General features: G+C 41.7%; 1 protein-coding gene across 1 annotated transcript in view; it reads left to right on the plus strand.

The window, feature by feature from the left end:
* LOC117656646 (A.superbus venom factor 1-like) overlaps window positions 1-24222 on the plus strand; it is a 109019-nt gene that overhangs the window by 40771 nt on the left and 44026 nt on the right. The window contains exons 9-16 of the mRNA XM_087886535.1: window positions 5151-5271; window positions 12084-12199; window positions 12592-12738; window positions 14202-14411; window positions 14535-14729; window positions 14953-15114; window positions 15210-15339; window positions 16528-16602. Coding sequence (XP_087742661.1) covers window positions 5151-5271; window positions 12084-12199; window positions 12592-12738; window positions 14202-14411; window positions 14535-14729; window positions 14953-15114; window positions 15210-15339; window positions 16528-16602 — 1156 coding nt within the window. The remainder of the gene's footprint in view (window positions 1-5150; window positions 5272-12083; window positions 12200-12591; window positions 12739-14201; window positions 14412-14534; window positions 14730-14952; window positions 15115-15209; window positions 15340-16527; window positions 16603-24222) is intronic.

A 24222-nucleotide genomic window follows, 5' to 3' on the forward strand; every position in this document is an offset into this window, starting at 1 on the left:
ACTTTTCTAAGTTCTTAAAAGCCAATTCTTCCAAGCCAAATTTGCTAAAGCAAGGTCTGTCTTAGGTCTTTATTTCCATTTTTTTCCTCTTTTGATCTTCAAGCCCCACAGATCTGTAGCCGCTATTTAAAGTTTGGGGTCTTATTTTTTAAAAAAAAATCCAAATAATCATGTTGTTTTTCCTAGGTTGGTGTCACTCACCCGGCTTTGAGATACTCGCTCTTTCTTCTTCTTCTCTCCTGCACGATCTTGTGTCCCGGTCTGCCGCGGCTTTGTGGCAGCCGCCATGGCTCCCTACCCCCACCGCTGACTTCGAGGATTCCCTCTGGCCTCCGAGGAACTTGCCTGTTCCTCTTGGCACACTGAGGCGCTCCTCTTCACCCCCCATCCCTGCAAGATGGGGGTCGGTCCGAAGACCGATCGGATGGTGGTTTGTCAGTTGGGGTTTTTGCGGGCTCGTTAGAGATCGCTATTTCCCCAACTGTGGCGCCGCAGCTCCAGACCGGAAGTCCAACATCTTACAACATCTTGAATCCCCAAAGAACTATATAAGGGTCTTTTTTGTAGACTTCATCTTGACATTTAATACCATCATTCCTGAAATCCTCCTCCTTAAACTGACTCAGCTACCTGTGCTTGACCATATTTGTAGATGAATTATAATCTTTCTAACAAATAGGAAGCAGCTGGTGAAGCTAGGGAAAATCACATTGAATACCTATTCAATTAGCACAGGAGCCCCCCAGGGTAGTGTGCTCTCTCCATTACTCTTCTCTCTCTATACCAATGACTACATCTCAAAGGATCCCTCTGTTAAAGTACTGACTTTTGCAGATGATACAACAGTCATTGGTCTTATTCAAGACAATCATGAGTCTGCATATAGACTAGAGGTAGATCCACTGGCAATGTGATGCAGCCAGAACAATCTGGAACTGAAGACTCTTTAAACTGTAGAGATGATAATAGATTTTAGAAGAAGGTCTCCTGTTCTACCACCTCTTACAATATTAGGCAATACAGTGTCAACTATAGAGACCTTCACGTATCTAGGTACTATTATCTCCAAGGACTTGAAATGGACATCTAACATTAGAATCATCATTAAAAAGGCATAACAAAGAATGTTCTTCCTTCATCAACTCAGAAAGCTCAGATTGCCCAAGGATCTGCTGATACAGTTCTGTACAGGAATTACTGAGTCTGTCAATTGTACCTCAATAACTATCTGGTTTGGCACAGCAAACAAACAGGACAAGTACAGACTTCAATGGGTAGTTAGGACTACAGAAAAAACAATCACAACCAGCCTGCCTTCCATTGAGGATCTGTCTATTCTATTCTATTCTATTCTATTCTATTCTATTCTATTCTATTCCTGCACGAACCAAAAAGAGGACTGAAGAAATATCTACAGACCAGGGGTGAAATCTAAATTTTTTTGCTACCGGTTCTGTGGGCGTGGCTTAATTAGTGGGCGGGGCTTGGTAGTAAGGTGACTGGGAGGGTGTGGCTGGTTGGTCAGGTGGGCGTGGCCAAGTCAATGTCACTTCTTTGCCCTTTTTTAACCTACAAAACACAACACAACACAACTGGCTCACCCACAATATAAAAGCAGCTGTGCTAGACCCAAAATGGCCCCTGCAACAAGCAGGAACCTCACACAGCCACAAAAAGCCCAAAAAACCAACTTTCACACTTTACACACACACAACACAACACAACACAACTGGCTCACCCACAATGTAAAAGCAGCTGTGCTAGACCCAAAATGGCCCCTGCAACAAGCAGAAACCTCACACAGCCACAAAAAGCCCAAAAAACCAACTTTCACACTTTACACACACAAAATTCCACATACAGCTTTGTGAGATTTTGTTTGTTTGTGTAGTTAGAGTGAAACATTACAGAAACACACTAAATCTCAGAAAGCTGCACAAATATTATTTTATTTTAATTTATTTTTATTTTTATATAAAAATAGCTAAATTTAAAACTTCCTAAACTTTAAATGGCTAGGTCTAAAAAAAGAACAACTAAAAAAAACCGCAATTAACTATTTTTTTAAAGCTCCCAAAGGGGGAAAAAACTTACCCAATAGAACAGGGATCTCCCACCTTGGCAACTTTAAGACTTGTAAACTTCAATTCCCAGAATTGCTCAGCCAGCTTTGCTTTGCTGGCTGAGGAATTCTGGGAGTTGAAGTCCACAATTCCCTGCCTGCTTGATTCCAGGCAGGGAGATTCAGTTGCTTGCTGATGCAATGGATTGCAGGGATTACAGCAAGGAGTTGCAACCAGCAGCTAAGGTAAGCAAGCTGAGGGGGGAGGGGGAGGGATTTTTGCTACCGATTAGCAGGCAACTCAGCTGGGATCGTCAGAGCTTGGCTGGTCAGAGCCATTTAAAAGAAAAGAAAGGCTCTGATGATCACACGGCTCAGCTAGGCATGGGGGGTGGGGGGGCAGAGATTTTTGCTACCGGTTCTCCGAACTGCCCGCCGCCATCGCTACCTACTCACCCGAGCCGGTCCGAACCGGGAGCATTTCACCCCTGCTATTTCCTCCTGCAAGTCAGAGGTGCAGGGACTACTCGCTTTCCCCCAAAGAGACCCTAGCATACTCTGGGGGGAGGGACAGAGCACAGCCTGAGGAACAACCCTCCCTCTTCGGGACAGTGGGGGGGGGAATCTGCCCAGCAGCTTTGGGGAACAAGGCAGGTGCCACAATTTGTGGCTGGTCACCCCTCTGGCCACGCTGACTTCACTCCCCAGCAATGTGAGGAGCCGCCGCCACCACTGCCTAACCCTCTCTGTGCCCAGGAGCCAAGCCGAGCTGAATGGGAGCCCCTAAAGGGAAACGTTCCACTTTTCCAGCCATCGCTGCCCGGATCCCAAAATGCAAACCTCAAGAGTCGTGCTTCAGGTGGCGGCCAGTTCCCCTGCAATGTGCAATCGGGAACTGGGAAGTGCTTTGGATTCAGGGAGGAGATTGTAGCGCTGACGCCTAAAAGTGTTTTTCTGCATATTGCAGAGCCGCATGCCCCCGTCCTCCTTCTCAGCAGACTCTTCTCTTTCCTCCTGGCCAGATCAGCCGCCTGAAACACGGTACACACCCCATGTTTGGAATCGGGAAGGGGATCGCGGATCTGCCACCCGAACCCGCAATCCCCTTCCCGATTCCAAACATGGGGTGTGTGCAGAGACAAAAAAAAGTGTACCATGTTTCAAGCAGCTGATCTGGCCAGGAGGAAAGAGAAGAATCTGCTGAGAAGGAGGACAGGGGCGCGCGGCTCTGCAATGTGCAGAAAAACACTTTTAGGCGTCAGTGCTATAATCTCCTCCCTGGTTTCACCCAATCTATATCTGTACTTTTGGTTTTTATTGCCTAAGTGTAAGAGTTTACTTTTCTCTACATTGAATTTCATTTTGTTAGATAGGGCCCAGTGTTAAAGTCTATCATCTAGGGTGTTGGCTATTTCTGACAGCTTAGTATCATCTGCAAATTTGGTAAGTTCCCCTTCTATTCCCTCCTCTAAGTCATTTATGAAGATATTGAAGAGTACTGGGCTTAAGACAAAACCTTGTGGTACCCCACTGCTTACCTGCCTTCATGTAGATGTGGTACCATTAAGGACTACTCTTTAAGTATGGTTTGTCAGACAGTTACAAATCCATCTGATGGTGATGGATTTGTATACCACTTTTTTCTAGCTTACCAAGAGGTAAGCAAGAAGTAGGTTGTGGTCAGGGGTGGGTTCTAAATTTTTTTACTACCAGTTCTGTGGGTGTGGCTTATTTTGTGGGTGTGGCTTGGAGGTCATGTGACTAGGTAGGCGTGGCTAGCTGGTCAGAGTCATTTCTGGAAGGTCCTCGCACTTACGACCAGTCCTCGCACTTACGACCCGACTCATTTGTTTGCTTTTAACACTGATCAGCTGTAGGACGGCTCTTTGAAGCCCCGCGGCCAGGGCCGGATTTTCCTATAGGCTAACTAGGCTTCAGCCTAGGGCCTCAAGATCAAGAGGGGCCTACATTCAAATTGTTAGCGAAATTAAAATTACACTTTCACTATAGGTGAAAGGGCCTCATAAGTGGAATAGCCTAGGGCCTCTTTTCATCTAAATCCGGCCCTGCCCGCGGCAAGAGTTTAAACAGTTTTTTTCCCTCTAGTCATCAGCTGGGACTCAGGAGGCAGCAATAGATTGGGGGTGGGACCAAATAAAAGGTAAGAATAATGTGGGTGGGGATGTGTGGGAGGGCGGGGGGGGAGAACCGGTTCAGTGACATCATATCGTCACTGCTACTGGCTCGGCCGAACCGGACCGAACCGGGAGGAACCCACCACTGGTTGTGGTGTACTTTGTTGAATGCCTTGCTGAAGACTAAGTATATTATGTCCACAGTATTTCGCTGGTCTACTAATTTAGTCACTGAATTGAAGAATGAAATCAGATTGGTTTGGCACGATCTGTTTTTAACAAACAGATGCTGACTTTTAATTATTACTTTACTTGTTTCTAGATGTTGGCAGATCTGTTTTTTAATTGTCTTTTTCAGTATCTTCCCAGGTATTGATGTTAGGCTGATTGGTCTGTAGCTTCTTGGGTCTATTTCCCCCTCCCCCCCACTTTTTTTTGAAGATGGAAACCACATCAGCTCTTTTCCAGTCCTCTGGTAGTTCCCCAGTGCTCCAGGATTTTTGAAAGATGTGATACAGTGGTTCTGAGATGACATCTGTCAGCTCTTTTAGAACTCTGGGATGTAATCTGTGAGGTCCCAGTGATTTGTATCCATCAAGATCAGACAGATGTTCTCTTACCATGGTTTTGCTTATTTTAACTTTTATTTCTAGTCTGTCTTTTATAGTTATGTTTTTGGTAGGTTGGACTATAGTTTCTTTTTGTGTGAAGACCACAAAAGAATGAGTTAAGCAGCTCTGCTTTTCCTCTGCTGCCTGTTACTTCTGTCTTCTCTCTTTAGTGGACCGACTGTTTCCTTGATTATTGTAATTATGATTTATGATCTATGACTTGATGTTTATATGTACACTGTGAGCTTATGCATTGGAGACAAATTCCTTGTGTGTCCAATCACACTTGGGCAATAAAGAATTATATTCTATTATTTTTACTTATTTTTCATTTATTTTCAGATTATTGATGGAGATGGGGATGCAACATTAGAAAGACATAAACTACGTTCCCAATTTCAAAATCTCAATGATCTTGTTGGGTATACTCTGTATGCATCTGTAACAGTGATAACAGAATCAGGTGAGCAGGGGTGGGAGAAGAGAAGGGTAAATTGTTTCTTTGAATACAAACATATTACACTTTTAAAAATTAACAGACTACAATTTTAAATACCAGGGTCTGAAAATAAATAAATAAAAGAAAACAAACCATCACCAGAATACATCATTGATTTGTGAATTGGCTTTTGAATCCTCCCCTTTCTCAATGATTATTCACCTTTTTCTCACAAAATCCACAATATTATTGTGGATAAATGTGTCTTAATTGACTCTAAATGTTTAAAAAATTGAATCAAAATTTTCCAAATTAGATTAAAAGGGATGTCCTATCTAAAATGTTGCCCTGTATGAATTGTATCTATTAGTTTTTTTCAATTAAAAAGGTTTCTAATCATTTGGAATATTAGGCCTAAATTTGGAATATTAATGTCCTTCTCTTCCTGATGTGCTTCCTGACACCAGTATCAATCTGATCTTGTCTTTGTTTCTATTTTTTCATGGTCTTCTTAAAACACCAATAAAACACTTAATTGCTATGGCAGGTGGTATAATAGATCTTATATGAACCTTATTCATTTCTGTAAAAACTGATCAAAATTTTGGATTTTTGGCAATGCTGCCAGATATGTCAGTTTTTATCATTATTAGATACTGTCCTCAAATATTTGCTAAAAATTGAAATACAATATGAATATTTTTTAATAATCCTTCCACAGTAAGGTAAAGCTTTCCATTTCATATTCTTCCACAGCAGGGGGTGGGTTCTAAAATTTTTTACTACCGGTTCGGTGGGTGTTGCTAGGGGGGGCGTGACTGATTGTGCAATCACGTTTCAAGAGTTCTCACTTTCTTAAGTTAGAAGGAGAGGCAATCCTTACAGAAAGCAAGATCTGCAAAATGGTCAACCCAGAGAAGCAATCTTCGCTCTACTGAGGGGATCTTGCAAACCATGTCGGAACGAAGCAGAGAACTGGGAGAAACCAATTGCTGGGGGGAGACAGCAACCGCCACCCAGTTGGATGCCTGTTTCGTACACTCCATCGGAAAGGATGAGGTAACCCTGGAGAATCCTGAAAAGCCCTGTTGGTCAATTGGCATTGGGAAGAAAGATAGCTGGGATGAGAGATCCAGAGGAGTCACCCTCAGTTGTGGCAACCGAAAACCGGGGTGGAAACTGGAACTAGAAGCCCTTGCTGACCAGGGGGGAATGAGCAAAGCACCACTGGGGGAGGATTATCTGAAGAGGCATATAACCCAATTGATGATGGAAACTTTGGAAAACCTCAACATCCGAAGGGAGCCAGGACAACAACCAAAGGGTTGGAAAGGGCAGCAGTTGCGGATGATGCCACGGGAGGCACCCCCCTCCTGGAGCCTGCCTACCAAGCAGATGGTACAGCAGAAGTGGGAAAAGACCCAGCAACCCCTCCCCCTCAGGCTGCATGTACACAGGCACCCATTCCCAACCAGCCTCGAGTCCTGCAACTGGAAAGAGAAACTCCCTCCCTTGGGGTGAATTTTGATGGGAATCTGCAGCAGTTAGGATTCTTTGTGGCACACATGCTCACCTACATGCAAGAGTATGGGCGTGATTTCCAAACCAAGGCTCCCGAGTGCGAGTTGTGACCCTAGCCCTAGAGGGTGCTACTGCCAGATGGATGGTGACTCTGCATAACGCCAATGCACCAGAACTGCGGGATTTTGACCATTTCATGATGGCCCTATGACATCAGTTTGAGGACTCACTAGCGGACCGCAAAGCATGCGACCGCATTAAGGTGGTGAAGCAAGGGCAACGGCCAGTAGTAGAGTATACTGAAGAACTCCGGAACCTCGTGTGTCATGTGCATTGGCCGGAAGATATTTTGGTGAGCTGTTTCAAGGACGGGCTGAGTGATGATCTATACAATGCCTGCGTGGCCCAAGGTGCACCGAATCACCTACATGAATGGTATGTCACCGCTGAAGAAGCTGAGATCGATATGGCCAGAAACCAGTATCGAGCGGGGCAAGCATGGAAGAAATCCCCACCCCAATGGAAGCAAGAGCCCCTCAAACCACAAACAGCATTCTCTCTGAGATCTTCAACCTGTTTCAAATGTGGAAAAGAGGGGCATTGAGCTGCAGAGTGTCATTCGCAAACACCCCCTCCCCGGAACCAACCACTGGGGGAGAACCCTGCTAAACCGGGTCGGCATGGGAAGGAGACTGCCCTGAGGAGCAGGGAGACCATAGAAATTCCATCCTCTACCCTCTTTAGGGAGGAAACCCTGGCATCTGAACAGGAGGAATCACACTCATTCGGAAGCGATCCAGATGATGAACCACTGGTAAGCAAACCAATTAAACTGCTTACCCTCCCCTTAAGACTATTTATCCCAAACCAGGACAGGGAGATAAATATCTACACTCTAGTGGATTCAGGGTGCACCCATTGTTTGATCAGCCCAACCTTAGTAGGGAAGTTGGGGATTAACGTAAAAAAGATGAAAAATCCCATCACATTCTGGCAACTAGATGGGTCAATAGCAGGAAGGGAGCCAGCTTCTTTTGCTACCGAGCCTCTACATATAGGCATCAGAAGCCATGAGGAAATGCTTACATTTATAGTGGCTCCTGGAATGGAATGGCCATTGGTTCTGGGCCTTGCATGGCTGAAAAAATGGAACCCAAAAATCAATTGGAAACAAGGCATCATAAAATTTCAGATGAATGTGACTTTTGCTGAGAAGCCACATAAAGGAACGGAGGGGGCTGGGAATCAAGAAACAGCCATGCCTGGTCACGCCATACCAACTGAGGGCATACCCACAAGGATTTAGCTGAGTTTTTTAGTGAAAAAGCCTCAGATGAGCTCCCCCCCACCGCGCCACTGAGTGCGCAATAGAAATCTTACATGGCATGAAACTCCCTAAACCCAAGATGTACAGCATGTCACCGAGGGAGTTGGAAGAGCTGAGAACATTTATTGAGAAAAACCTAGCAAAGGGTTTCATCGAACCAGCCCGACCAAAAATTGCAGCTCCAGTGCTTTTTAGAAAGAAAGAAGATGGCTCAAAACGTCTCTGCGTTGATTTTTGTAATTTGAATACAATCAGTGTAGAGAACATGTATCCCCTCCCCCTTATGAAAGATATGCTAGCATACCTCGCTAAAGGGAAAATTTTCTCAAAGCTGGACTTAAGGGAGGCTTACTACCGTGTCAGAATTAAGGAAGGGGATGAGTGGAAAACAGCATTTAACACCCCCCTCAGCTGCTACCAATTCAAAGTGCTTCCCTTTGGGTTGCAAGGAGCTCCTGCAGTGTTTATGCAGTTAATAAATGAAGTGCTGCATCAGCATTTATATAAGGGGGTTCTGGTCTATTTGGACGACATTTTAATCTATACTGAGACCAAAGCAGAACATGTAAAACTAGCCAGGGCAGTTTTAAACAAACTTCGCTCTGCCAAACTTTATGCTAAACTTTCCAAATGTGAATTCCACCAAGAGAAGATTGACTATTTGGGATACTGCATTTCACACCAGGGGGTTGAGATGGATCCTCTAAAAGTGCAGGCTGTACTTGATTGGGACCCTCCATGCATGTGTAAACAGTTACAGAGCTTCCTGGGTTTTGCCAACTTTTACCACCAGTTTATCCCTGCTTTCGCCCAGATTGCCTTCCCCATCACCAAGCTCTTAAAAACGAAGGGGGAGGACAATCCAAAACCAAAGCAGCCATTGAACTGGACTATGGAATGCCAGGCGGCATTGAAAAACTTAAAAGGCTGTTCTCGGCAGAACCAATTCTAAAACACCCAGACACAGAGGAACCATTTGGCATACAAGCAGATGCCAGCGAAGTGGCAATAGGAGCGGTCCTGCTTCAGAAGAATGAGCAAGACCAACTATAACCATGTGCTTACACATCCAAAAAGTTGAATGAGACTGAGCAAAGATGGGCCATTTGGGAGAAAGAGGCTTATGCGGTTTATTGGACGTTGTTAACCTGGAGGCACTTTCTAGAACCGTGATGGCAAACCTATGGCACGGTTGCCACAGGTGGCACGCAGAGCTGTATCTGTGGGCATGCAATGTTGCCCTAGCTCAGCTCCAGCACGCATGCGCGCCCGGCCATCTGATTTTCGGCCCTTCTGGGCCCACCGGAAATCAGGAAACAGGGTGTTTCCAGCCTCCAGAGGGCCTTCGGAGGGATGGGGAAGGCAGTTTTCACCCTCCCCAGGCTCCTAGAAAGCCTCTGGAGCCTGGGGAGGGCAAAAAACAGGCCTACCGGGCCCACCATGCCAAAAGTGGGGGGAGCGCGGGGGGTCACACATGTGTGGGGGGACAGGGTGCATTGAATTATGGGTGTGGGCACACACGTGCACAAACCCCCTGCGCTCCCCCCACTTTTGGCACGTGACGGCAAGAAGGTTAGCCATCACTGTCCTACAAGGTAGTAAGACTCCTTTTGAAGTCTGGACTGATCATAAAAATCTAGAAGCCTTAAAGACCCCAAGGAAACTCTCTCCAAAACAAGTACAATGGGCTCAGTACTTTAAATGGTTTGACTTTACTCTAAAATATCTCCCGGGGGGAAAAAACTTTCTGGTGGATGCACTATCCAGAAAACCGCACTACAATAGTGCAAAGCCAGACATAATCAAACCCATAGTACAAAACTATCAGCTAGCTGCTAAAGTAGTCACCAGATCCCAGGCAAAACAAGAGACATTGATGGACAATGATACCACCCAAAATTTTAAACAAGCATTGGCCACTGATGAATGGTTTTTGAACAACAAATCCAGCTGTCTGATGAAAGAAGACTTGGCTTGGGGGGGGGGGAGTTGTATGTTCCTGCCAGCCAAAGACTATGCTTAATGGTAAGGTGCCACGACTCCAAATTAGCTAGACATTTTGGGTTTGTGAAAACTTTACACCTGATTAAAAGACAATTTTGGTAGCCATCACTAAAAAAGGACATAGAAAGCTATGTAGCTAGCTGCCCCATTTGTGCAGCAGCAAAAAGGCGTCAGGGGAAATCCCCAAGTCTATTGCAAAAGGTAGCTGAACCTTCAGTGCCTTGGAGAGAGATTGCTATGGATTTCATTGTAGAATTGCCAAACAGTGAGGGAAATACTGTTATTTGGGTCGTGACAGACCTGTTTTCAAAACAGGCACATTTTATACCCTGCCAAAAGATCCCAACTGCTAAAAGTTTAGCCAAATTATTCCTAATACACTTTTATTGACTTCATGGTGCTCCACAAAGGATCATCTCCAACAGAGGGGTTCAATTCACCTCCAACTTTTGGAGGGCATTTTTGGACTTACTTGGTACTGGCCAGGGGTTAAGCTTGGCATATCATCTGGCTACTAATGGAAATTCTGAAATTTTGAACTCGGTATTAGAACAATATTTAAGATGTTTCATTAATTTTCAAGAGGATAACTGGACCGAACTTTTGCCTTTTGCTGAAGTTGCGTTTAATAATGCTGTCCATTCAAGCACTGGTTTTACCCCTTTTAGAGTAGCGACAGACCAGGATTTCAGCCCCATGCCTGAACTACCCACAGAAGAACCCACCATCCCCTCACTTAAGGAGTGGATGGATAATTTGCAAAACACGTGGCCAGTGGTTAGACTAGCTTTAAAGGAAGCTAGAGAAGCTTTTAAAATTCAAGCTGACAAGAAAAGGATGGAACCCAAACCTTTTCATATTGGAGACAGAGTATACTTATCTACAAAATTCCTGAAATCATTACAACCATCAAAAAAACTAGGACCAAAGTTCATTGGACCTTTCCCCATCACTAGAATCATCAATCCAGTAGCAGTTGAACTACTCCTTCCAAAGACACTCAGGCAGATCCACCCAGTATTCCATATCAGTTTACTCAAGCGAGAAGTAATCTCATCCCTCAGACCACCTGCATCTACACCACCGGTGCCCATCATGATTGAAGGTGAACAACACTTTGAAATCAAGGAAATCCTTGATTCTAGGATCCACAGAGGGAAAATCCAATACTTAGTTGCTTGGAAACATTTACCATCAGCACACAACGAATGGGTCGCTAAACACCATGTTAGGGCGCCAATCTTACTGAGAAAATTTCACTCCCAAATCCCTAACAATCCTTGTTAATATACTATCATGAAATCTTGCGTATATTTGTTTTTTTTCCAGGTGGACACTTTCGCTTTCTAAGGAGGGTAGCATGTCAGATCCCTAAAAGTGATACTGCCATTCAATTGGAGGAGGGGGACACTTGGATTCGATTTATTAGCATTGCCTGTGTCAACAGATATTTTACAACCTATATCCTGGCGCCAAAGAGCCCTGAGATCCCCTTTACCTGCAGGAATTTTTATGATAGCCATGTGGGTTGTTTCACTTTAAAGGATAATGGTGGGAATGCATGTTTGTTCAGGTTCTCAGAGAAACTAGTAAAGAAAACATCTTCACACTTGTGTATTGGCTAAAATCTGCATTCTGACTTAAAGGGAGAGGTCTCTACCACTTTAATCCTACTGCCTTGCCTAAGGGTATTCAGATCTTGCTTTAACTGGATGGCTGTCACTTCTGCTTAATAAAAGAAATCCTTTTGAACAACCACATTTCAAGAGTTCTCACTTTCTTAAATTAGAAGGAGAGGCGATCCTTACAATGGCTTCCAGACCTGACAGATAGAAGAAGTTGAGAGACAATTTGCAAACTGTGGAAGTCCTGGGTTTATTAGGTTTGAAACTAATAGTGCTTCAAAATCTTTGCATGATTTTTTTCTTGCATTTCTCAGTTTGATTTCCTATTTTAAGTTGCATTCCTTCTTTTTGTTTTGCAGGCAGTGATATGGTAGTGACTGAGCAAAGCGGCATTCATATTGTGACATCTCCCTATCAGATCTACTTCATAAAACCCCCCAAATATTTCAAGCCAGGAATGCCATATGAACTGACGGTAATAGAAATCAAAGTCTTCTATTTTGTCAAAGAACCATCTTAACAATATCCTCCTCCACCTTACTGGGCTTCTGAAGAGCTGTCCAGATTTGGTGGTTCAGATGCATGTGGAGGCTTCAGTTTACCTCGGGGTTGGCTCTGCCACTGTAGATTGATCGATTGATTGGTATTTGTATATTGGATGTTTTCCTGTAATGTATCTGCATAGAACATACAGTATAAATTACAAAAAAAACTTTAGTAAATCGATTTCTGAGCTGCCTGGAGTCGGTTTGAGTGAGTTGGGCAGCCATATAAATCTTTTTAATAAATAATAGTTAAATAAACTGATTTAGATTCAGAGGAAGCTGCCATATTCCATGCTGAATCATCTCTTCTGGATTGTTTTAGGTGTCTGTTACCAACCCCGATGGCTCACCAGCTGCCAATGTACCAGTGGTATCAGAGGCCATTCATTCTGAGGGAACCACTTTGAGTGATGGGACTGCTAAGCTCATCCTGAACACACCACTGAACATTCAAAGCCTACCGATCACTGTAAGTCACTCTGACATTCTGTTAAGTCCCATTCAGTGTGCTGATGAGAGGGAATGTCATGTGGAGGGAGAGGGGCACTGCAGAGGAGTAAGTGGCAACTCAGTCCGGATGCTTTGTGTGAGAGAAATAGGATGAAGACAGCCTCACCTAATACTTCTCAGAGTATATTGTAGATACAGATAGTGGACTCCTCAGTCTGACAAGATTTTGTCTATAGGTTTGAAAGCAATAAAGAACTCAGCTTGGGAAAAGTGTTATTATTGGTTTTGGACCTGACATCTATGTTGGAACATAGGGCCATCACAGTCTGGTGTGCAAATTGTGCACCACGCAATGAAATGACCTGAAGAGAGGATTGTCAATTGCCAGATACAAAGAAAGCGAAGGAGATATGTTATGTCAGTAACATAAGCTCACCCGCTTTGCCCATACACAGTCAGACTCTGAGAGAAGAGAGAGACCTAGCAGGCCTATGCATTGTGGAATTCTGCACAATGGATGCCAGTAGCAGCTCTGCTGTTGCTCAAGAGGGAACAAGTAATGCAATGTCCAACTGTTTGTTGTGATGAAAACTCTGTTTTTATGCACTTTTGCAGGATAGTCCACACAGCTATGAAAGGCAAAGCAAGAAATATACGCTGTGAAGCCCCTATGCACATTGTGTCACTGGAGAGTCATCTTAGCTAGGAATGGAGAGGAATACATTATGTATGCCTGTTAATGTAAGGGAGATCATTGTATATAGGTTGATATCTGTATATATATTTGGGTCTATTGCTGTTGAGTTGAGTGTAATATAATGACAATCTTTCTTCATCTTTTTTTTTTTTTACAAGGATCACTTGTAAAAGTCAGCTGATCATGGTATATTGTGTGGTCTGGTGATATCTATAAAAAGAAAGGAAGGTGGGCAAATAAATGGCCTCGGGCTGCTCCTTAGGCCCTGGTAAGGTTTGTTTTTTAAGGGAAAACAAATAGAAAACATACCCCGTGGATAAATGCCACTGAAAATAAAGTGATTTCTTCTCTTTTCTCAGTATTTCTCAGTATTATGAAGTAGCTATACTCTTTCAGAGGAACAGTGATTCTTGCAAGTCCCTGATTTGGTTTGGCATTAAATATCCCATTTGTTTTTTGTAGCCAGTTCATCATCCCATCTGACCCTCAGACTTTGCAATTGTTTTATTCAATGGCTATGCCCACTCCACACCCCCCAAATCCCAATTACAATATAGAATTTGCTACACTCATAGTAACACAGAGCTCTTTTTTATCTTAAAGATGCAGATCAAATAACAGGATCTCAGATATTTTTTTTATGAAAACAGGGTGCCAGCCAGTTCTTTTCTAATCATTACTGAATTCTTTCAGCAGTCTTCATGTGGACATCACTAAGTGCCAGCCTTAAAAGGAGTCATAGTTGCTTCCTAATTAGGTTACTGCTTCGTATGTACCCTGTGTAGGTTAGAACCAACCATGGAGACCTTTCAAGAGATCGCCAGGCAACAAAGTCCATGACAGCCACAGCCTACCAAACCCAGGGAGGATCTGGAAACTATCTTCATGTAGCCATTACATCTGCAGAGATTAAGCCCGGAGATAATTTACCTGTCAATTTCAATGTGAGAGGCAATGCAAATTCGCTGAACCAGATCCAATATTTCACATACCTCGTAAGTATTATAGATTTGGAGGAAATCCAGGGGCTGCATTTCAATTCATATTGTAGCCTTGAAGCCACTGGCTTAATCTATCATTTCTAACCTTTCCATTAATCAGTATTTGTTCACCCTCAGATATTGACTAAGGGGAAGATTTTCAAGGTTGGCAGGCAACCCAAGGGAGCTGGGCAGAATCTGGTGACCATGACTCTGCGTATCACTCCAGATCTCATCCCTTCTTTCCGGTTTGTGGCTTACTACCAAGTGGGAAACCATGAAATTGTGGCTGATTCTGTCTGGGTGGATGTGAAGGATACCTGCATGGGAACGGTAAGTCAGCCTTCCCAGTACCCTTCTTAGCAGTCATGGGAAACACCTTATTATAGCTGCATCAGAAGTGCATAAATCAGATGTGCTTATTTTAAAGCATTTTCATGGTATTTTCATAAGACATTTATTTCTGTTCAAATAGAGAAAGCCAACTATTTTTCCTTGAATTGACATTTTTTCTGTCTGTTAGAGACATGAGCTGTTCTTTGCTTTGTATAAACAGTTGGTTGTGAAAGGAGCATCTTCCAGAGACAATAGAATACAACAGCCAGGAGCTAAAATGAACATCAAATTGGAAGGAGATCCAGGTGCTCGGGTCGGTCTTGTGGCTGTGGACAAAGCAGTATATGTCCTCAATGATAAATATAAGATTAGCCAAGCTAAGGTAAGGCCAGACATTTCTTAAGCTACACTCAGCTTTCAAGGGGTTTCCGACTTACGGTACTGAAGAGGAACATTTTTTTCTGTGATCTGCACTAGATATGGGACACAATAGAAAAGAGTGACTTTGGCTGTACAGCTGGCAGTGGACAGAACAATCTGGGTGTATTTGAAGATGCTGGACTGACTCTAACAACCAGCACTAATCTCAACACTAAACAAAGATCAGGTATTTTGGGGATGGATGCTAATGTCTGGGAGATGGCAGAGGTTTTCCAATCCATTTAGAAGCCAAGAGAAGAGCATTTGCTCCATCAAATACTACTGGCATCATATGGGAATCAATTCACAAGGCCCAAAGCAAATAGTCAAGGCTCACTGCAGAGTCACTTGGTTGAGATGGGCAGTTTAGGGAAGGAAGGAAGGAAGGGAGGGAGGGAGGATATTGTTATCAGCGTGTACTGGAGAAACTACTTCCAGAAAATAGTAGAAGAAACTCCAGCAGACAAAAAGATTCATTCATATTTATACATTTCAGAAAGGAGGAAAAATGATAGAGTCATATATATACCTAAGTAATACATATATAAGCATAAACATTCATAATTAACAAACCTCATGTTACTTCTCCACTTACTATGTTCAAGAAGGAATTATTGTATCAATAAAAAAAAAACAGATCAATTTGGTTGCCATAGAAATCTTGGTCAGGCTTGCAGAGAACCAGGCACTTCAAGGTTGCCTTTTTCATGTGCCAATTAGCACACATTCCTTTTACGTTTCTCTTTTGCTAAAATGTCCCACTCCTCTAAGGATTTGTTTTCCTCACACCTGAAAAGTATGTTTCAGTGTCTGAAGCACAGAATATTGGCCACTGAGTTCTTGAACTGCATGCAATGATCCCAACATCTTTTACCAAATGATTACTCAAATTGTAGGGCAAATTCCAGATCACTGTTTCTAAGGATGATTCTAGAGGAGAGTTATAGTGCAGGCATCCTACTATATTCCTATGGTTTTAGGAGGGGTCCACTCTAATCCTCCACTGGTATTTTCAGCAAAATATGAAAAAGCTGGAGATGCTCTTTGACCTTCAACTGTGAGTCCTTCAACTCAGACCCAATGAAGAGCTGAGCTATGTTTTCTTCCTTACTGCAGCTTCCCAGCACTAAAGTGAACTTTCTATGAGCTGCTTTGGATCTATTGGATATAGATCCAAATAACACATAATTAATGCTTCAGACTGCATTCCCAAACTATTTTAAATGGGAGAAAGTCCCACAGAAGGCAGCAGAACTCCCTTACTCCCTTAGTGTAAACCGATTGTAAAATTAACCTTCCCAGGAATTAGTGCTGAACGCTATCTTCTTACTTTAACGAATAATTGTTCCTATCTCTTCTCCCCTGCCTCGTTCAGATGCAAAGTGTCCTCAGCCTGCAAATCGGAGGCGTCGACGCTCTGTTTTGCTGCTTGACAGCAAGGCAAGCAAAGGTATGTGAAAAATAATCAAGTTTCTGTTTGCATTTATTGAATCAGTCAGGAAATGGACAAAGGAATAGAAGATTATCCCTCTTTCCTTTCTTTCTCAAGCAAGAGGGTAGAAAATTAATAACCTCTATTAAATAGGATCATTCTTAACTTATCAATAACTTTGAGTGCTTGAATTCTGAGTGCAATGGGGGGAGTACTTAAATGGCCCAATAATTTTTTTTTATTGAAAAGTTTTATGAAAAGTTTTATGAAAAGTACAAACATTTTCACCCCCCTTCCCCCCTCAACCCCCCTCCCCTCCCCCCCTCCCTTCCCCTCCCTCCCCCACCCCCCTCCCTAGACTTCCCAGAACGAGCACAGGGTATAGCATTCACAAACCAAGAACTAAAATGTGCTAACAAATTATTACATTTCATGTTCTCCCTAGGTCCTTAACTCCTTATAACTCAGAAAAAACAAACATAAACTACTTAATATTATTTCATTCATAAGCTATATGAATCTTCTTATTCGGATACTTCTTCTGTATGTAATCAATCCATTTTCTCCATTCCGATATATATCTCTCATTTGAATGGTCTTTAAGGTATGATGAAATTTTTGCCATTTCCGCCAAATGCACAACTTTTAATGTCCATTCCTCAATAGTAGGTGGATCTTCCTTCTTCCAGTACTGTGCCACCAGTAACCTGGCAGCCATTATTAAGTTCAAAACCAGCTTAGTCTCTATTACAGTGCAATCCGTAACTATTCCCAACAGAAAAAACTGTGGTGTAAATTTAATTTTTTTCTTCAAAATATTTTGAATAATCCACCATATTTTTATCCAAAAAGCCTTAATCTTTTTACATGTCCACCATATATGGAAATATGTAGCATCTTCACACTCACATCGCCAACACTTGGGTTGTAAATTCGGATACATACAAGCCAGTTTTTTTGGGTCTAAATGCCATCTATAAAACATTTTGTAAAAATTCTCCCTTAAATTTTGTGCTTGTGTAAATCTTACATTTCTAACCCATATCTTTTCCCATGTTTCCATCATTATTGGTTCACCTACATTTTGTGCCCATTTTATCATACAATCCTTGACTAACTCTGTTTCTGAATCTATTTCCAGTAATGCATTGTACAACCTTTTTATGTGCATTTGACCTTCATCTCTTATTTGCTTTATCAAATTCTCATCCTGCTGCAAAATACCAATTTTTTGATCTTCTTTCCATCTGGCCAGCAGCTGTCCATATTGAAACCAAGTCTTAATAATCCCTTCTTCTTTTAGTTGTTCCATGGATTTTAACTGTAGTCTGACTTCTTCCTTATAAAGGAGTTCCTTATATATCTTGCTTTTGCTCTAAATTTATGTTCTCTATCGCGTGTCTGGGTACTGTCCATATTGGTAACCTATCATTTAGTTTATATTTATACTTTTTCCAGACACGCAATAGAGCATTTCTTAATATATGACTTTTAAAAGTCTTATCTACTTTCTTATCATACACTAAGTAAGCATGCCAGCCATAAACCAAACCATATCCTTCAATATTCAATATCTTTTCTTCCGTTAAGTTTATCCAATCTGTGATTGCTGAGAGGGCAGCAGCTTCATAGTACAATCTTAAATTGGGCATCTTAAGACCACCTCTTTCTCTAGTATCTTGCAATATCTTTTGTTTAACTCGTGGTTTCTTCCCTGCCCACACAAATTTGTTTATGCCCTTCTGCCATTCCTTCAAGTTCTCATCTTTTTTAAGTATAGGTATCATTTGAAAAAGAAATAGAAATTTTGGTAAAATATTCATTTTTACAGCGGCTATCCTTCCCAGCAAAGTCAGTTGTAGTTTTTTCCAGTTGTCCAACTCTTTCTGTATTTTGTGCCATAATGGTTCATAGTTGTACTGATATAATTTCGTATTTGCAGTCATAATATAAACCCCCAAATATTTAACCTTCTTAACTACTTCAAATCCTGTTAACCTTTCTATCTCTTCTTTTTGGCTCCTAACCATATTTTTAGCTATTATTTTTGTTTTAGCTGCATTTATTTTAAAGCCAGATACTTGTCCATATAAGCAGGTTATATCCATCAAGGCTGTAATCGATTGTACCGGTTGGGTTAAGGTAACAACCAGGTCATCCGCAAATGCTCGTACCTTGTATTCATGCTGTCTAATTTTAATTCCATTAATTGTATTCATCTCGCGTATCTTGTTTAATAAAATTTCCAGTGTCAAAATAAACAATAACGGGGACAAAGGACAGCCTTGCCTTGTTCCTTTTTCTATATTAAAAACATCTGTTAAACCACCATTAACTATTATTTGCGCTGTTTGTTTTTGATATATTGCCTTAATAGATTGTACAAATTGTTCTCCAAATTGCATCCTTTCTATTAGTTTTAGTAAAAATTGCCAATTCAATCTATCAAAGGCTTTCTCAGCATCCAAGAACACAAGCACTGCGGGGACCTGGTTGTTCCTTCCCAAATACTCTAATAAGTTAACAATTTGCCTTACATTACTCTTCATTTGTCTACCATTTATAAAACCAGTTTGATCATGGTGAATCATTTGCTGCATGACTGTCATTAATCTATTTGCCAAAATTTTAGCAAATATCTTATAGTCTGTATTTAATAATGAAATTGGCCTATAATTTTTAGGATCTGTATCGTCATGCCCTTCTTTTGGGATCAACGAGATAAATGCTGTCTTCCAAGTTGGAGGTACCTTTCCTCCCTGTTGTATATTGTTAAATAATTCTTTCAACGGTTCTATCATTTCCTCCTGTAGGGTTTTATAGTAAATAGCCGTCAAACCGTCCGTCCCAGGAGCTTTACCCAGTTTCAACTGCTTAATTGCTAACGCAATTTCCTCAGAAGTTATCGATTGATTTAAACTATCCCTCTGCTCATTTGAAATTGTATAAATATTCTCTTTCTGCAAAAATCTCTCTATGTCTATATCTTTAATTTTATCACCAGTATACAGCCTCGAATAAAACTCTAAAAAAGATTTTTAATCAATTGTTGCTCATAAACCTCTTTACCCTTATATTTTATTCTCTCTATTGTCCTTGATTTTTGCTTTTTCCTTAACAAATATGCTAACCACCTGCCTGGTTTATTGGCATTGTAAAAAGTATTATGTTTTGCATATCTTAAATTAGTTGCCACTTGATCTGCTATTAACATATTAAATTGACTTTTCAATAAATTGATTGCCTCTTTAATTTTCTTATCCGTTGGATTAGCTACTAAAGCCCGTTCCTGTTTACTAATCTCATCTTCTAATTCTTTTCTTTTTGTCCCCTGTTTCTTTCTATATTTATTATTCAAATATATCAAAATTCCTCGCATATATGCCTTACTTGCATCCCATACCATTTCCATCGATGTGCCCTTTTGCATATTTATAACAAAAAATTCTTTCATAAATTTTTTACACTCTTTTACATTTTCTTCATACCTAAACAAATTATCATTTAACCTCCAGGACCTCCTAGGCCCTTTCTCATACTCCAATTCCAGCCAAACTGGACTATGGTCTGTCAATGTTCTTGAGCAAATCTTTGTATTTTTCACCCTAGATAAAAGATCGTTAGTAATTAGTATAAAATCAATCCTTGAAAAGGATTGATGTCTATCTGAAAAAAAAGTAAAATCTTTTTCTTCCGGGTTTCTTTCACGCCAGATATCTCTCAACTCCCAGTCGTCCATCATTTCCCAAAACGCTTTGGGCAATTTTGCTCTTGTTAACACATTTTGTTTAGGTCCCTTCTTGTCTTTTTTAACGTCCAAAACACCGTTCCAGTCGCCTAACAGGATACAAGTTTTATATGCCCACTGTGTCAATTTTGAGTGTAGTAAATTATAAAAGTTTTCTTGTTGTTGATTCGGGGCATAAACTCCGATTACAAGTATTTTTTCTCCTTTTACTAAAAGTTCTATCGCTAAAAATCTTCCTTGATCGTCTGCTTCAATTAATTTAGCAACTAAGTCTCTTTTCAAATATATAACTATACCATTTTTCTTTTCTGATGCTGCTGCTACGTAAGATGTACCAAGTCTTGCATTAATCAAATATTTTTGATCTTGTATTCTTATATGAGTCTCTTGTAAGCAAATTACTTCATTCTTATATTGCTTAAGATAGTGAAATATTTTTCTTCTTTTCTGTGGAGAATTCAAGCCATTAATGTTCCAGGTCAAAAATCTAGTTCCCATCTCTGGGCCTTTGGAGCCTCTGAAGCAAGTCCTGATGCTCTGATCTCATTTGAGTTTTAGGTCTTGTGCCCCCCACTGCTCCTGTTTTAGTAGTATCTTGAGTCATTTCTTGAGTTGCCATCTGGGATTGTTGCTGTCTTAATTCTTCCTTGAGTCTAGCTGTCACCGATCTGGTCTGTCTTTGGTCCTTTGGTAACTGCGAGAAATCAATCAGCGCCAACTCTTGAGTAGCCATTTGGATTTGTAATATTTCTTCTTGATCAGCCAAAGCTCCCCCCTGAACTACTGTCAAGAGCTCTTCTGTCTCAGCTTCCATTACTTCTTTCTTTCTTTTGCCTTCTGGTGATTTAGTTGGTTTGGGTGTGCCAGCCTTTAATACATTAGTATAAAAATCTCTTGCTTTCCAAATTGTATTAAGCCGATATCTCTCTCCTGAGTAAGTCACCACTAGTCCAGTTGGCACCTCCCATCTGTACTGTATCTGACGTTTTCTCAGCTCATCCACCAGAAAGGCATACTCCCTTCTAGCTCTCAAGATCTTAGGGGGGATTTCTTTCATTGTCATTACTTCCTGGCCTCCCACCCGAAGCTTGTTTTTAAAAGTAGCCTGTAAAATTTCGTTACGTACTCTCCTTGTAGTAAAATATATCACAATGTCTCTTGGTAGATGTTTCTGTCTAGCAATCCAGGAATTAACGCGGTACAGCTTGTCCATCTGCCAGCCCAGATCATTTTTTGACTCCCCCACTAGCGGTGCCAATGCCTCAGACATCATTTCTCTCAAATTCACTTGTTTATTCTCCATCACCCCGCTGAATCTTAAAGCAAATTCCATGTCTCTGTATTATATCATTATTACATCGTCTTCAGCCCTTTGAATTCTGTTTTGAGCTTCTCCTATTTTACTATCCAAAATTTCAGAAGATTGTTTAATTTCCTCAACTCTATCATCCACCATCTCAATATTGCCTGCCAGACACTTAAATGCCATTAATATATCATCCCTAATCCCCTGATTGCGAATTGCAATCTCATCTGACACAGCCTGTATCTTTTCGTTAGTTTCCTTAATTTTTCATTAGTTTCCTTAATTTTTTCATCAATCACATCAACAATTTTATTTTGGGTGATTTGGAGAGCTTGTTGCAACATTTCCAACGTTAGGGTCTGTGGATCCGCTGGAGGAGCAGAAACTTGTAATCTAGGAATATGAGCTGGGGAGCTACCAGCACTCCCAGTTCCTTTAGTAGGAACAGTTTTTACAGACTTTGAGGCCATTTCCAGTTTGAAATTAGTCTTTATATTTAATCAGAGTCAAAAAGAAGAGTTCCTCAAAAGATTTCCCAATATTAATTAATGTTTAAAATCCTCCTTCTGTCAGCACAAAAGCTTTTTTTTCCCCAAGCGAAGGGCTGCCAGCAAAACGAAACTTTTCCTGTAACTTTCCGTTTCCCCCGCCTTTCAAGCTTCAATCGCCATATTGTTGCAAAGTACTAAGTGATTACTACTGAAGGAGGCTCTAGGCATTGGAGTTAGGTAAAAAATACTTGCAGTCTGATTTCTCCTTGCTCGTTCCGCCTGCTGCTAGTTCAAGATGTTAATTCCCTCATTTCCATTCAGCAAGATTGGTCGCGGCTTCTAATTCCGCTAATTAGCGGAGATGTCCCTGGTCTGGAGCGGCTTGACAGGCTTTTAGGGAGCGCGCGCCCTTCGCGCCCCAGGAGTTTTCCTAGGGTGTTCGGGGGGGTTCTACCTCCACCTGCCTGCTCTTCTCTCTCCCCTTTGCCCGGGGAGAGAATTTCAAGCCTCCAGACAGCGTTTGTCAGCTGCTCTGGGGCTTTAACGGAGCCAGGGAGCGGACGCTCTCAAAAGAATGTCTTTCGAGGCTCGCGGAGCCAAGCGGAAGTCCAATGGCCCAATAATTTAATGTAGAATCTACAGCAGGGGTGAAATCTAATTTTTTTTTGCTACCGGTTCTGTGGGCGTGGCTTAATTAGTGGGCATGGCTTAATGGTAAGGTGACTGGGAGGGCGTGGCTTGTTGGTCAGGTGGGCATGGCCAAGTCAATGTCACTTCTTTGCCCTTTTTTAACCTACAAAACACAACACAACACAACTGGCTCACCCACAATATAAAAGCAGCTGTGCTAGACCCAAAATGGCCCCTGCAACAAGCAGGAACCTCACACAGCCACAAAAAGCCCCAAAAAACCAACTTTCACACTTTACACACACACAACACAACACAACACAACACAACTGGCTCACCCACAATGTAAAAGCAGCTGTGCTAGACACACAAAATTCCACATACAACTTTGTGAGATTTTATGTGTTTGTGTAGTTAGAGTGAAACACTACAGAAATACACAAAATCTCAAAAAGCTGCACAAATATTATTTTATTTTATTTTATTTTTATTTTTATATAAAAGCAGCTAAATTTAAAACTTCCTAAACTTTAAATGGCTAGGTCTAAAAAAAAGAACAACTAAAAAAAACCCCAATTAACTATTTTTTTTAAAGCTCCCAAAGGGGGAAAAAACTTACCCGATAGAACAGGGGTCTCGAACCTTGGCAACTTTAAGACTTGTGGACTTCAACTCCCAGAATTCCTCAGCCAGCTTTGCTTTGCTGGCTGAGGAATTCTGGGAGTTGAAGTCCACAACTCTCTGCTGGCTTGATTGCAGGCAGGGAGATAGAGGTGCTTGCTGATTCAATCGATTGTAGGGATTACAGCAAGGAGTTGCGACCAGCAGCTAAGGTAAGCAAGCTGAGGGGGGAGAGGGGGAGGGATTTTTGCTACTGATTAGCAGGCAACAGCTGGGATCATCAGAGCTGGGCTCTCAGAGCCATTTAAAAGAAAAAAAAGGCTCTGATGATCCCATGGCTCAGCTGGGCATGGGGGGCGGGGGCAGGGATTTTTGCTACCGGTTCTCCGAACTGCCCGCCGCCATCTCTACCTACTCGCCCGAGCCAGTCTGAACATTTCAGGGAGCATTTCACCCCTGATCTACAGTAACTGGTTCCAGCTAAAGTTATTACATATGATAGACAAAATTTTTAAGCATTGTTTTTTGAGTGTTCTTGGATCGCAGCACTGGTCAAGAATTGTTCTTGGTGAGGAGGAAGTAAGCAATGGCCAGTGAACTACAAGCAGCCCCCAAACCAGGAGCATCTGTGAGGATGCCTGCATATCAACATGGCAATTCCAACTGAACAATCAAAGCTCCACCCCTTTTATATGTTTGGGGCTTCAATCATCCCCTTCCTAAAGACATCCATGCCCCAAAGCCTTTTTTGCAACTTATGAATCACCAGGACCACAAAAAAAACAACAGCAGAACACCCAGAACTAATGTCCTTTATTTCAGGAGAAAGCGAAGAATAAATA

This window comes from Pantherophis guttatus, chromosome 2 (genome assembly GCF_059756535.1).
Source record: "Pantherophis guttatus breed Tessera chromosome 2, ASM5975653v1, whole genome shotgun sequence".
In the NCBI taxonomy this organism is placed as follows: domain Eukaryota; kingdom Metazoa; phylum Chordata; class Lepidosauria; order Squamata; family Colubridae; genus Pantherophis; species Pantherophis guttatus.